The sequence below is a fragment of the Nasonia vitripennis genome, chromosome 5 (genome assembly GCF_009193385.2).
Source record: "Nasonia vitripennis strain AsymCx chromosome 5, Nvit_psr_1.1, whole genome shotgun sequence".
Lineage (NCBI taxonomy): Eukaryota > Metazoa > Arthropoda > Insecta > Hymenoptera > Pteromalidae > Nasonia > Nasonia vitripennis.
The window spans coordinates 10,344,690-10,357,159 of NC_045761.1; the positions used below are offsets into that span (position 1 = coordinate 10,344,690).

The following is a 12,470-nucleotide window of genomic DNA, read 5'->3' on the forward strand; positions in this document are numbered from 1 at the left end:
TCAGCGACGATTAAAGAGCTATAGCTTCAACAGCTCAGAACAAAAGAGCGTTTAGAAAGCACACTCTAATAGCAAAACGATAATGCATTCAACACAACTCACGGTATAATTGATGGTGGTCCAGTCGATTTTCTCCTTGGCGTACTCCTGCTGCTCCAATTTGAATATGTGCTTGTTGAAGTAAAAGTGGAGATTCTCGTTGGCGTAATTTATGCAGAGCTGCTCAAAGCTGTTCTCCGCGAAATTCTCGAAACCGAAGATGTCGAGGATCGAGATGGCAGCAGTCTGCTTCGTTCCCTTGTAGACGATGTGATTAACTCGGGCGACCAACCAGGAAAACAGCGAGCTGTATAGCGCCTTGGCGAACGCGTCACGGGCGTCTAGCGCCTGATCGATATTCAGGGCCGTTAGCACCCGCTCGTTTCGCGCTTCCTATGTACCCAGCAGAGGAAAGGGAAAACGAGGCTTTAGAAAAGTCAGTCGCATAATGCGCCGTTATGTCGGCTCGCTCGCGCGACCTCGAAGCATGTCTTTATGGAGCTCGACAAATTGTTCGTAAAACTTGGCGGAAGAAACGTGCTGCCACGGTGTCAGTGTGCAAGTGCAAGGGAAAAAAATCGAGGAAGGAGTGTCCGCGCAAGTTATATAGGTATCGGAGCAGTTTGTTATAGTCGATGTTTGGTTGATGGGCTGCAAACGGTTCGAGAGATCGATTTGACTATATCGCAGTGAAAGCTGGATATCTGTCTATAATTTTCCAGTAGAATAGCTTTATTCAGAAGAAAAAATTGCGAGTCGGCTCATTTGCATATCAAATGCACTTTTAAGGCTCGACAGTTATAATATACGTTTCGTATGCTCAAACAATTACCAGCATAAATATTCATGAGACAATTTGCAAAGTAAACACTTGACAGTGTACATGCGCGTGTTTAAATTGTGCTTTAGAGACAAACGAAAACTCAAGCCATTACCGTACATCAGCGACGTCCGGCTATAAATATCCCGAGAACAGCCTGTACTTACCGTGGTCTTGGTCGTCAGAGCTCGTATGATTCCGTCCGAGTTGATCTGCAGCAGATGAGCCGCCCATCGTATTTCAGCGTCGGAGCCAACCTCCACGCCCTCCTGGCCGTGTCTCATCTGTTTGCGGTGGAAGTAGACGTTGCCAAGATGCAGCACACTGCTCAGGATTTTGAATATCGTGTCCTGCTCTTCGGACGTGAAGCCCAAGACTTGCATGGCCGACAGTAGAGCTTTGAAGTCCTGCGTATCGTTCTTGCCGTCAATGTCGCAGCTTCCACCCTAGGATAAAAAGTTTTCATTGAATGCTTTTTCTTCGTTTTGAAATTAGATCATTATAAACTATGGAATTTGGCACGGTTCTTACCTGGTTCAGGTAGAAATATTTGTCGGGAGTGAGAAGTCCATATTTATCACGAAGCTGCTGATCGAGTCCCGCCAAAAGCTCGTAGAAGACGTGATAATTCCGTTCGTCAGTCGCTTGCGTTACGATCCTACTCTTTTCCAGAAGATACTGTGTCACCCTTCCTCCGACGATCACACCGCTGAGCAAAAATTGAAATAACAGAACAGTATTAGTCATCAACCGTTGATACACCCACACTACAGTACAGCTAAAGAAAAATTCAACTCACTCTCGGAAGAAGACTTCGAGATACTTTCCGAAGCGACTACTGTTGTCGTTCCTCGGAGTCTTGGCGTTGCCGAAGCTCTCGAGCAGAGGCGCAGCCTCGAGAATCTGCTCGGTGACGAGGTTGCTAGGCGCCCGGTTGACCGCGGCCAGGTACTGCATCACCAGCTTCGTCGACTCTGTCTTGCCCGAACCGGACTCGCCGGAAATCACAACCACCTGATTGGCACTGGCATTGTTGGCCGCGCTCACCTGGCTGTACGCCGATGAACCCACGGCGAATAAGTGGCTGAAAGTTCCGAGATGCAGATGTAGTTTTTGCGAAGAAAGGCGAGAGATTAGTGGTTATGTAAATAGGATTTTTTGCTGTAATAGTCGCGTATGACGGCGAACATATTATACGAGCTTTCATGAAAACAGGACAGAGTATTTCGTGTCCTTTCACTCGTCCTCGTCGTAACCGACGTGAGTTAATAAGAAGACCAAAGCATCAGCCGTACCACACACACACACACACACACACACACACACACACACACACAGATGTACATTATACAAGTAGGAAGAGTAGCGAAAAGGAAAGTCCACAACAGCAGCTATACCTTGACGTAAACATAAAGGATTTTTTTATACTTACGGTGGTAAAGTCCCGAGTATTCTTCCTTCGTAAAGCTTGACTTGGTCTAGGCCGTAAATATCAAACATTTTGTAAGGATTGACGGCGACTAGGATACTCCCGGTGTACGTCTGCGAGTAAAAGCAAAAGTTAAGCATCGTACATGAGGCAACGAGAATGATGAGCTAGCTCTTAACTTAACGACGATACTCACATAAATAAGTTCTTTGTCATAACGAATTTTGAGATTCCAGAGTAGCGATGCCTCATTCAAGTCACTGAAACGAATCATATGTTCATATGTCACACAACACGTAAATCGGGGTGAAGGGTCTTAATGAACTTTTAAAGGCGGTCGTTTACCTAAGCTGAATCATGTCCTCTACGCCATTCTGGCCTAAGTCTTGTCTCGGCTTGACGCCGTTGAGATTTGTAAGCGTAAATACTTGTGGCTGTAACAGATGCATTAACGACAATTAGTTGAGATACATATATAATTCATGCTTTGGTTTAATAAAAATTTAGATGAATATTTGAAAAGGTGAGTCAAGAACATAGTATACTGTAAACGAAGACAACGCGCGATAAAAACAAAAATATTAAAAACATTCAAAAGGGTGTAAGACAATTAGCACATTTATAGCCGCCGTATGCAGATACGGACAGTAAACCCGAATACCATAAAAAGAAATAATGACCATTAATCACCATGGAATAGGTATCGAAAACACGTGTACTTTCTAATTTATATTCCGAAATGGTATTCCCCAATCAAGCAACACGGCAAAAAAATCACGAGCTCTCGCATAAGTGTCATTGACCCTCAGTTCCTTTCCGGCCTCGAAAAATAAAACAAACGGTCCTGCAATCACGAGACTTTAATCAAACGTCCGACTCGGTATTTTAACTCAATAACCCTTTCGCTTCGTTTTATCGCACGCATATGAAAACGAACGCTTGTTTGCGTACACACGTATATGAGAGAGACCGCGGCACTTTCGAATTATCCAACGCGTTATCCACGGGACTTTCTATGGTCGGCAAATAAGCGTACAAACGACAAATCTGCGTATGTATAGTGATTGTGCTCGAATTCGTAGTCGTAGCTTTATGGTCGTTTGTTATTTAGATTCGCGAGAAATTTCTTAGACGTTTGCTGATCCGAGTGGAAGTGAGAATGGAAATATGGTTTTGTGCAGTTACGATGATGGAAACGGGTTTTTATGATGTGAAAATTGAGCTTATGTTCGTACCTTTCCTGCGATGACTGCTTGAACCGACAGGACGTTCGCCGCCCTGTGGTACTCCAGAACCTCTCCGGGAAGAACATGGCCGACTCCTGGGTCGAACCACACGAGTTCGCCCTGAAAAGAGATAAGAGATTTTTAGTTCAAACATTCGAAGCGAAAAATTCCTGTTAATTAGAAACTTGATGAAATATAAATTATGTGTTTTCATTGCGCAAAGATTGAGTTGTTATAATGTATAGCTAGTAAAACACAATGATTAATAGTTTGAAGAGTATAAGCTATTTTTTTTAAGAAATGCGAAACTCTGTTGAAGCACGCGAATAAGTTTAACGAATTCAGTAATTAGCCATATCTATATTATACCTCACGTGTTTAGCACGTTACTCGCTTTTAAGGCAGCAGCAGCTCATATAGGCCGCGGTGAAACTTTATCATTTATCGTGTACTGTCAATAAGCTTATTTCTCATAGCGCATGTCACGGACGCGAGAAACTTCAGGATGTGCTTTTATGTAATGAATTTTGAAATCTTGTTATTCTCAAAAACATTGTGATCGTGGCTGTAGGAAATCCGAATTAATCATAAAGATAGATAAGTTAGAATGTTTTCTCCTAGGGAGTAAAAGTTGGAGGTTATTACAAGCTTGCACGTATTATTTCGTTTGACTCGTTCTATACACTCATTTAACTGTGCGCATTCGTTCAGACGGTTTAGTCGATTAATCGCTATTCGATGTGTTGACGTCTAAGAAGTGTTGTGTCATCTAGATTTCGCATGTGTCGCGGAAGAAAAAAAGACAGTGCTCTGATGCAAAAATGTCTCTCTACAAGCATCCGCAATCGCACCGTTCTCGGATTCCTCGCCCTGTAGGGATTCATCGCCGGGCTGTCTTCTTCTGTTCTCGAGGGCGGTCTAGACTGCTGCACCTTTCTCTTTCCGGTGCACAGCCCGAAGATCGAGTACGGCGGAGTTCCGGTCGAGCTCTTCCTCCCGACGACTCCGTCACCGCTTTCCCTGCTGCTCTGGCCGTTGCTCAGCCTGTTCAGGCTCTTCGAGGCGATGTCGTCCCGAGGTCTGTCGATCCTCAACGGGATACACGAGGCTTTTCTCGCCTTCTTTACGTACGAGGGCAGGCTCTTGGAGGAGCCCGTAGCCATACTCGGGTCCTCCGGGGTGGTGACGACACTGTTTTTTCTAGGCGGAGCCACGGGTGGTGGCGGAGGCTCGTACCAGTGTCCGTTTTTCTGAGCAGCCATGGCATTCCTGCGCCTGAGCCGATCGTGGTCGTGCGCCGTGCTGGGCAGCGTGTTCGTGTACCTCTCGTCCTCGTTTTTATCCCGCTTGACGCGGCCGAGACTCTTGACGACCCGAGCCTCCTCCGCGTTGTCGATTATCCTGCGTCGGGACATGGTGCGCTGCGGCAGGTTGGGTAGCGAGGCACCACCGCCGGTCGATCGGTAGTCCAGCATGCCGTAGTTGGGCGGATCGCTCGCCGGGTCGCGGATGCTCCTGTAGCCGGTCCTCCTGACCCTCGTCAGCGTCGCCTCTCCTATGGAGTTGGAATCACCATTCCTCGTTCCGTTCAGGTTGGGCACCGAGGCCTTGCGTCGCCTGATCCTGCCGTAGATCGGCGCCTCCTGCTTGTTCGCCGAGTCCTTGGTTAGAGTTCGACTGTTGACGTACTCGTGCTGGCTCTCCTCGCGATGGCTTCTGGCGATCTTGGGCAGAGTCGATGGTCTGGGCACCTGCATGGCCGGTCTCTCCTTCAGGCTGGACCTCCACCTGTCCGACGCTCGCGTCCTCGCGTTCGTCGATCCGACCCCGGTGTTCTTGACGAAACAGCCCGCGTGCCTCGAATCTGCGTTGTACAGAGAGCCGCAAGATTTTCGCCGCTGGGCCTCTTCGTTGCCGCTTGAGGTTCGCCGAATGATCTCTTGTCGCGAGATCCGCGTCAGCGGCACGAAGGTCATCGTGCCGGCATCGCGGTCCTTGCCGCTGGAGCGCCGGCAGATGGACGGCAGAGTCCTGGGTCTCCTGGAGTCGTCCTCTCCCCCCTCGCTCGGACAGTCGTTATCCTCGTTCGCGTTGCGCTTCTTCACGAGTGATGAGCGTCTCCAACGCTTCCTCAGCGACTGGGTCAGTCTCGTCAGCGGGTCGTTCTGGTCCTCCGTCTTAGAGCAGGTTCTGCGTATGATGTCCTTCCGGGATATCATAGAGAAGGGCTCGCGCGGAAGCGTGTGAAATGACTCTGACTTCAGCTTGCCCTTCGACTTGGTCTCGTTCTTCTTCTTGGTCGTCGTGGCGGTAGCAGCCGCCTCCTCGCGGTTCCGCATACTCGAGGACCGGGAATCGGCCACCGGAGGTTCCGGCAACCGCGGCCCGCGTCTGACCAGCTTGGCTGCCTTGGTGTTCGCGGAGCTCGGGTTTTCCGTCCTCGACATTCGCGCCGGCGCTTTCCTCGCCTCCGCCGCGTTCATTTCTTTTTCACGACTAGGAGGCTAGAGGAGGACGACACGTCCGCAGCGTTTTTACCCTACTCGCGCGAGATACGAAAACGAGTTTGCTGTATCTCATTCTAGCTGAGGATCGCCACCGGTCAATTTATCGCTCCTGGGAGATTCTTAGCATAGTCCGGCGTCGACGCTCTCTCTCTCTCTCTCTCTCTCTCTCTCTCTGCCTTGTCGCGCGTTAACGAGGACGCAAAGGTCGCTCGTGCGCTATTTGCATTGGGAGTTTCGGGAGCCGTTTTGGCAGGGCTATATTTATATCCGCATGGAAGCAAGAATTTCCGGGTATATCGTCGAAATACATCGGGCTAACGGTCGATTTCCTTCTTTGGTATATAAACTGCGAAGTCAACTGTCTGGGTGCAGTGCGTATCACAATCTTCGATCAGAAGCTACGTCAGGCTACGATATACACTGCGCGAGCAAGACGAAATTTCATCACCGTTGGCTCTCCTCGTGTGCATAGAGCCGTTAATACACACTGCATTTGCCATATTATAAGCATTGCCCAACGTCTCTGTTTTGTAATTTACACCGGTCGGTTGTACTTTCCTGACTTCCTTAACGCACGCACTCGTCCTACGCGTTATTACAATTTCAAATGCTGCACGTCCGTTTCTCCATCGATCCAGAAGCACATACACGGATCTCTCTCGGCGAAAAACGAGAGAAAAAATGCGCCACCGATTTCACTTCCTCGAATCGCCGCAGCGGCTAATAGCGCATTCTCGTCGCGAGATGCTTCTAAAAATCCGAGGCCACACGTTATCGGGATCATTGGGTCGTCCCGAGGCGAAAAGCTCGGGAATTTAACGGTGAGCAGCGGCGCAGCTCGCGTACGCGTCTCGCATACGATTAGGCGACTGAGAGAGGAGTCGCACGACTGCGATGAGTGTAGACACGTGGGCGCGTGCAGTTGCAGAGGTCGTCGCTGGAGAAAGGTTGTGCAGTATCCGCGGAATATCCTCCAGTGGTCTTCCTTCGTTTCTGCCGAGTGGATGGAATTAATTGACGTCTAATGGATTTGGGCGCGCTCAGCCTTTGGAACGGCGCTGCAGTGAAAGTTTTTATCGCAATTTCGCGCGGAGCGTGCGTACGTCGGCTGACTCCTCATCTTCTGGGCTGCTGCGATCGAGACGCGTTCTCGTTCTTCATGGTCTGAAAAACCCGATGAACGATCTCGCGCGATGCTCGTATGGGCGCGAAGATTCGCACTGTTGCAACCTGGTGATCGCTGTGGCTTTCAAACGAGCTTGTATAATTGGAAGCTTTTTGTCGCTTTTGTCCGTTGTGGCCAATCTCCTCTCAACTGCAAAAGCGTCTGGTCTGTTTAACATGCATTGCCATGGTTCTACTCTCCTCGATCGTCGACGTAATCCTTCATAGCATCCAATAAAACGCGTAATCAAACGAGCGGATCATCGCGCACAGTAGCACACAATCCAGCACTCTCTCGTTTATTGCACTTTTACGAAATAACTCAATAAAATCGCGCGGCCGCGCATCCTCGCGGCAGGATGTTCGATGCGCTACTAGCGTCGGCCAGACAGGCAGCTACTCCTCGGACTGACTCTTGCCTCGCAACAATTGCCTCTCGCAGTGGCGTAAAGCCGCGGCTTCATTTCATAATTAACGACGCTGACGCGGTAAGCGAGCGCGCGTTCGCTGCTAATTGCCCACGTATAACTTGGGACCGCACCGAACACCACGCGCGAAATAACCTCTGCGACGATGACGACCACTCCCGACGACGCTTTTCACGATACTGAGGACGTGGCTGCGCCGAGTTTTCTCGCCGTACTTAGCTTTCAAGTGTATGCAGGGGAAATCCGCGACCGCCGACGCCTCTGGGATCGAAGCGCTTTGGGGTGGAACCAAGCGTGCCTCTCGCGCGAGCACATCGCTCTCTTATATAAATTACGCGCTAAATACGAACTGCACACGCTATATACTCTGCGTGCGTGTGCATGTGTGTGTGCGTAAGTTCGCGAGCATACGCGGGAGGAGGAAGAGTACGTGGGCATTATAACGTAAGCGGTGCATCGGCTCCGAGGAGGCCAGTCGAGTTGCGTCTGCGGAACCGGAAGAAGCGCGGACGAAAGCTGTGTGTGGGCTTTTTGCGGGAGAGAGAGGAAGAAACGATTTTCGTGGGTGAGTTGGGATTATCGCAGGAGGTTTTATTGATCTTCGGTGAGTGTGCGAGTTGTAAACAATCTACGCACCAGATTATTGCAAGGTTGCGGAAGGTCGATGACTCGCGTGCATCGAAACTCGGTGTACGTGAACTTTGTGTAAACGGAAATTATAGCACACGCAGAGCCAGCTGCAGTATCGCGTTTCAGTAAAAGTGTCGGTCGTTTTGCAAATTTCACGTAAATACAGCACGTAAACACGGCCGCGAGTTACGTAAGATCGTCGCGGTATAAACGAGGGAGCAGCATAACGTCGTCGCGTAGGAGTAGTAGCTTAGGTAAATTGTCCCGAGAGTGTCACAGTTTCTTGAGCACGCTGACAAATATATAATGGAACCTACTGTTGACGATCATTAGCGTAATTGATAGGACGACTCGTCGTGGCGGGGCGATTACGCTGTATATATACTATTGCACGCGTAATTCGGAAATTACTTTTCGACTTTCGTCAGCAGCGCGGCTGCGCACTGAAATTTTAATTTCGCACTGTATAAATTTATGCGGGAAATCTCTCGGCGCTCATTGCGCTGCGAGTTGCACAAGTAATAACAAAATAAAAAAAATAATAAAGGGAATGTTACATAAATAATAATCAAGCGTGCGATTTCTCAATCCCCGGCGTGTTTTCTATAATCAAACTATTGGATGCTACGTCCAACACCTCGCGTTATTCTCACCTGCACATACGTTATTATGTAATTCCTAATAGCGCATCTCGCGTACAGTTAACAAATACCTCCATAAACATCAAAAAAGTTCGCAAGTGTACGCGGTAGCCTGTAATATCACGGTTCGAAATCACTTCCGCGAATCAATCCACAAAGCTCTCTGTACGATTGGAAATTAAGATCCGTGTAACATCGCACTCGCTCTATACGTTATTATTATATTATTACGTATATCGACGAGGGCTCATCATCGGGCTACCATAATAACACAGCGCGCCATCGGCCCGTTACATCCTGACTTATCGCTTATTACCGTGAGTAGATCCTGTTTTACCGTCCGGTCGCTCGGCGCTTTCCTACTATCGCGAAGCCGAGTGTGTGGGAGAACACGATTCCGCCTTTCCACGTTTCCTTCGTGTATACACAAGCCGGCTCCTGACTATAGGCTATTATCTTGCGTTAATAAACCTGTTGATTTACGAAGATGCGGAAATTGAAAACTTAATCCCTGACTCATCCTGATAATTATGAAGTGGAAGTTGATGACATTAAAAAATTGTCGTCTTTGTAACATTTGGTGTATACACTGAAAAAACAGCAGTGCCGGTCGTCGGCTAGGAATTCGCGAGAGTTCTCCACGCGGTTACGTCGCAGCTGCGCCTCTCGCGGTTGTTTGAAAAGTGCAGCGTCGGATTCCTGGCTGCATTTTCGCGCGGCTTTTTCCTTTTTTTTCCCGCGTGAATTTTTGTTTTCGCTCGACAGTGTAGCTTATTATGTAAAAGTGTCATCGATGGTCCGAACTGGGTCAGATGTAGTCGACAGGTGGATCAGACTTTGAAATAACGAGCGGAGAGACTTTGTCTCGGTGGCTGTATAATGTGATTTTTGTCACGTATGCGACTTCTTTACGCCGCAAGAAAGTATTCCAGTGAGTTACATGGGAAATCCGCGCTGTGCTTCGCACTCGGCCCTCCAACCGAACAATCTTGAGAAACGCTTTTATTTATCTCAATGCCACTTTAATTATACACATGTAGTTGTATACTTTTGTTCTATTCAGCGCACTGGCGGCTCAAAGTCAATGTAAAACAATGAAACGAATCTTCAGAGCCTGAATTATTTGAGCTTTTTATTTCAGGTAACGAGCAATTCATTAAGTTGTGCAATCGCTCTCTGAGTTATTATTATTAATCACGAGTATGCGTTCAATTTTTGCTCTTGTTTTAATTAGCGCGAGCTCCGTGTTAATTCTGCGTACAAGATTGAAACGAGAGTTCTTCGAAAGCTTAATTGGAACTTGCAGTCTGAAAAAAGTCGATTTACTTCCGTGTTTCGAATCTCCCCGATAGGCTATCCGAGAGGCTAATTTTCCATCACAATCTCGAAATCTTACGCGCATAAGGGGACGCCCTTACGCGCCATCAAAACAGCGTATCTAATCTTCGTTAATCAAGAAAAGCCTTCTCTGTCCAGCTGGTATTTGAAAAATCTCTCAATATCAAGTTCTCACCGAAACGGGTTTATCTCGGAGAAAAATAACGAGACGAAAAAGTCAAATTTATAATCGCTTGGAATTCCGTTAAATAGTAAATGTGGAGGTAAACAAGCGTGCATGAAGAATTCGAATCGCCGCGCGCTGCGTGTATGATGTACAGTTAATCGCGCACGGGGTGCAGTAAGTTGCATTGAATAATCGAAAGGCTCGCGTTCATGAACTACATATGAATCGAATCAAGACAAAACGTTATTACCTGCGCCGATGCCTGCAGCTGCGAATACATTCTTCAAAAACAATAAACCCTAATAGCACGACCTGCGCAACTATCTCTCGAATCGCTAATTTAATTTGTTTCCTGCATCTCGAGCCATGCCATTCCGCGAATCGCGCGGCGCGCTAATTTTCTATATCGCAATAATTGCGGCAACAATCTCTAAATCTCTTTTCTCTCTTCGGCGCGGCAGAAGACAAAAACAAACCTACTCGCGCGTATGTGCAGGGCAATCGAAGAATCCCCGGCGCGACTTACCTCTCCCGTCCAGCAATTCGAAAAATCTCCATTAACTGCCTCGCTATCCCATAATACATCCAACCGGCTTATCTGCCCCTCTCTCTCTCCCATAGTATAGTTTATACGCGTGCGCGCCGCCTAAGAAATTTCATAACCGCGTCGAAATTCCACCGCAGGAAATTGTTCGGCGCGCTCACGAAGAAGCTAAGGATCATCGACTTCTAGCACACACCGGGAGAGAGAGAGACACACGGCGGGAGATGCCGTTATCTCTCCGGCTAACGACGCGCGTAATTGATGCAGCTCTGTCGCGTCCGATGCTTCAATGGCGTTGGCACCACTGGATGTGCCCCCGGTGAAAGTATATAGCGATGTGTATGGATGTCTGCAGCCGCCGTCGCCGCGGCGGCGAGTACGATGAGCCCATAATAACGTCGATAATAGCGCGAGGAATGTGCCGCGCGCGGCACAAGCCGGTGAAACGGATTTTAGCGTAACTTTCATTCCCACGAGCGCTAGCGTCGTCGCCGTCGCTTTTTATTTTCTCGCGATTTTCGCGGCACTGCTACTCGCTTCCGCGGTTATTAGCGCTGCGGCCAGATCTTTTTTTCGGAGATTTCTTTTTTGTGCATGCGAGATCTGTGTTTTTTTCGTGTTGTTGTGGGCTGTTCATTCTGTCGTCGACGGGATGTATGATTTCGACGTTTTCATTATTCCACTCGTATAACACCGCGAAGAGATTTTCGAGGTCCCCGCCGGATTCCTTTTTATGACCAGGCTTTCGTGCTCAAGTTTTTGCACTACTCCTCCATTCTCTCGAGATATGTTTTGTGCACAACTTGAGTTGCGCTGCTCCATGGCGGGTACAATTTCTTAACCCGTTGTGTAAATATCGTATGAGTCACCCGATGACGTACGCGTTTGATGCGTGTGCGTGGTTTTTATGAGAATAAAAAACAATCGCGATAAAATTATCATACCACCCAGATATCTCACGGTAAAAATATTCCGGCTCTCGAGTTTACACAATAACTCAACGATCATTTTACTCGAAAAAAACTCAGTCAGTAGGTCGGCTCCGGGACGAACCGATGATTCGCGCTGAAATTCAGAGCCTCTGGCGCATCGGAGGCTACTTCGATCCCATCGGGAGATGTATACAATGCGAAATGAAGCGCCTGCAGCGCCGAAGAAAAGAAAGCAGAACCGATTGATAGCCGGCACGTGCGTGGATTTCGTGAGAGACAGATAGACACTCACCTTCTGCCACTCGGTAAGCATTTTGTCCACCGAGTCCGAGTTAAATGGCACCGCGACGAAGATTCGCCCTCATTTTCTCCTTTCGTAGCCGCCGCTGCTTCCTAGCGCCACTTCTCTCGCTTTACGTGCACGTTGTTGCTGCCTCGAAGCTGAAACACACAAAAGTGAAATAGGGAGACGTTAATGAGTCGATAAAGTGAACAGGCGGATGGGGGATCCGCTATTGCTCGAGTGTGTGCACAGCGTGCGTGCGGAAGATGCGTTCGTAATTGGAAATTCTTTGGGAGAGCCATTGGAAAAGTGCCGGGTTCGCT

At 48.3% G+C, this 12,470-nt stretch overlaps 1 protein-coding gene across 2 annotated transcripts in view; it reads right to left on the minus strand.

Annotated features, from left to right (window-relative positions):
- The window catches only part of LOC100124138 (unconventional myosin-XV), a 65,784-nt gene that overhangs the window by 41,719 nt on the left and 11,595 nt on the right, over window positions 1–12,470 (minus strand). For both annotated transcript variants that reach the window (XM_016990081.2, XM_016990080.2), the window contains exons 2-10: window positions 12,157–12,305; window positions 3,524–3,634; window positions 2,634–2,722; window positions 2,485–2,548; window positions 2,292–2,401; window positions 1,659–1,943; window positions 1,391–1,568; window positions 1,027–1,305; window positions 103–432 (exon numbers count right to left, since the gene is read on the minus strand). In XM_016990081.2, coding sequence (XP_016845570.1) covers window positions 103–432; window positions 1,027–1,305; window positions 1,391–1,568; window positions 1,659–1,943; window positions 2,292–2,401; window positions 2,485–2,548; window positions 2,634–2,722; window positions 3,524–3,634; window positions 12,157–12,177 — 1,467 coding nt within the window. In that variant the 5' untranslated portion in view covers window positions 12,178–12,305. The remainder of the gene's footprint in view (window positions 1–102; window positions 433–1,026; window positions 1,306–1,390; window positions 1,569–1,658; window positions 1,944–2,291; window positions 2,402–2,484; window positions 2,549–2,633; window positions 2,723–3,523; window positions 3,635–12,156; window positions 12,306–12,470) is intronic.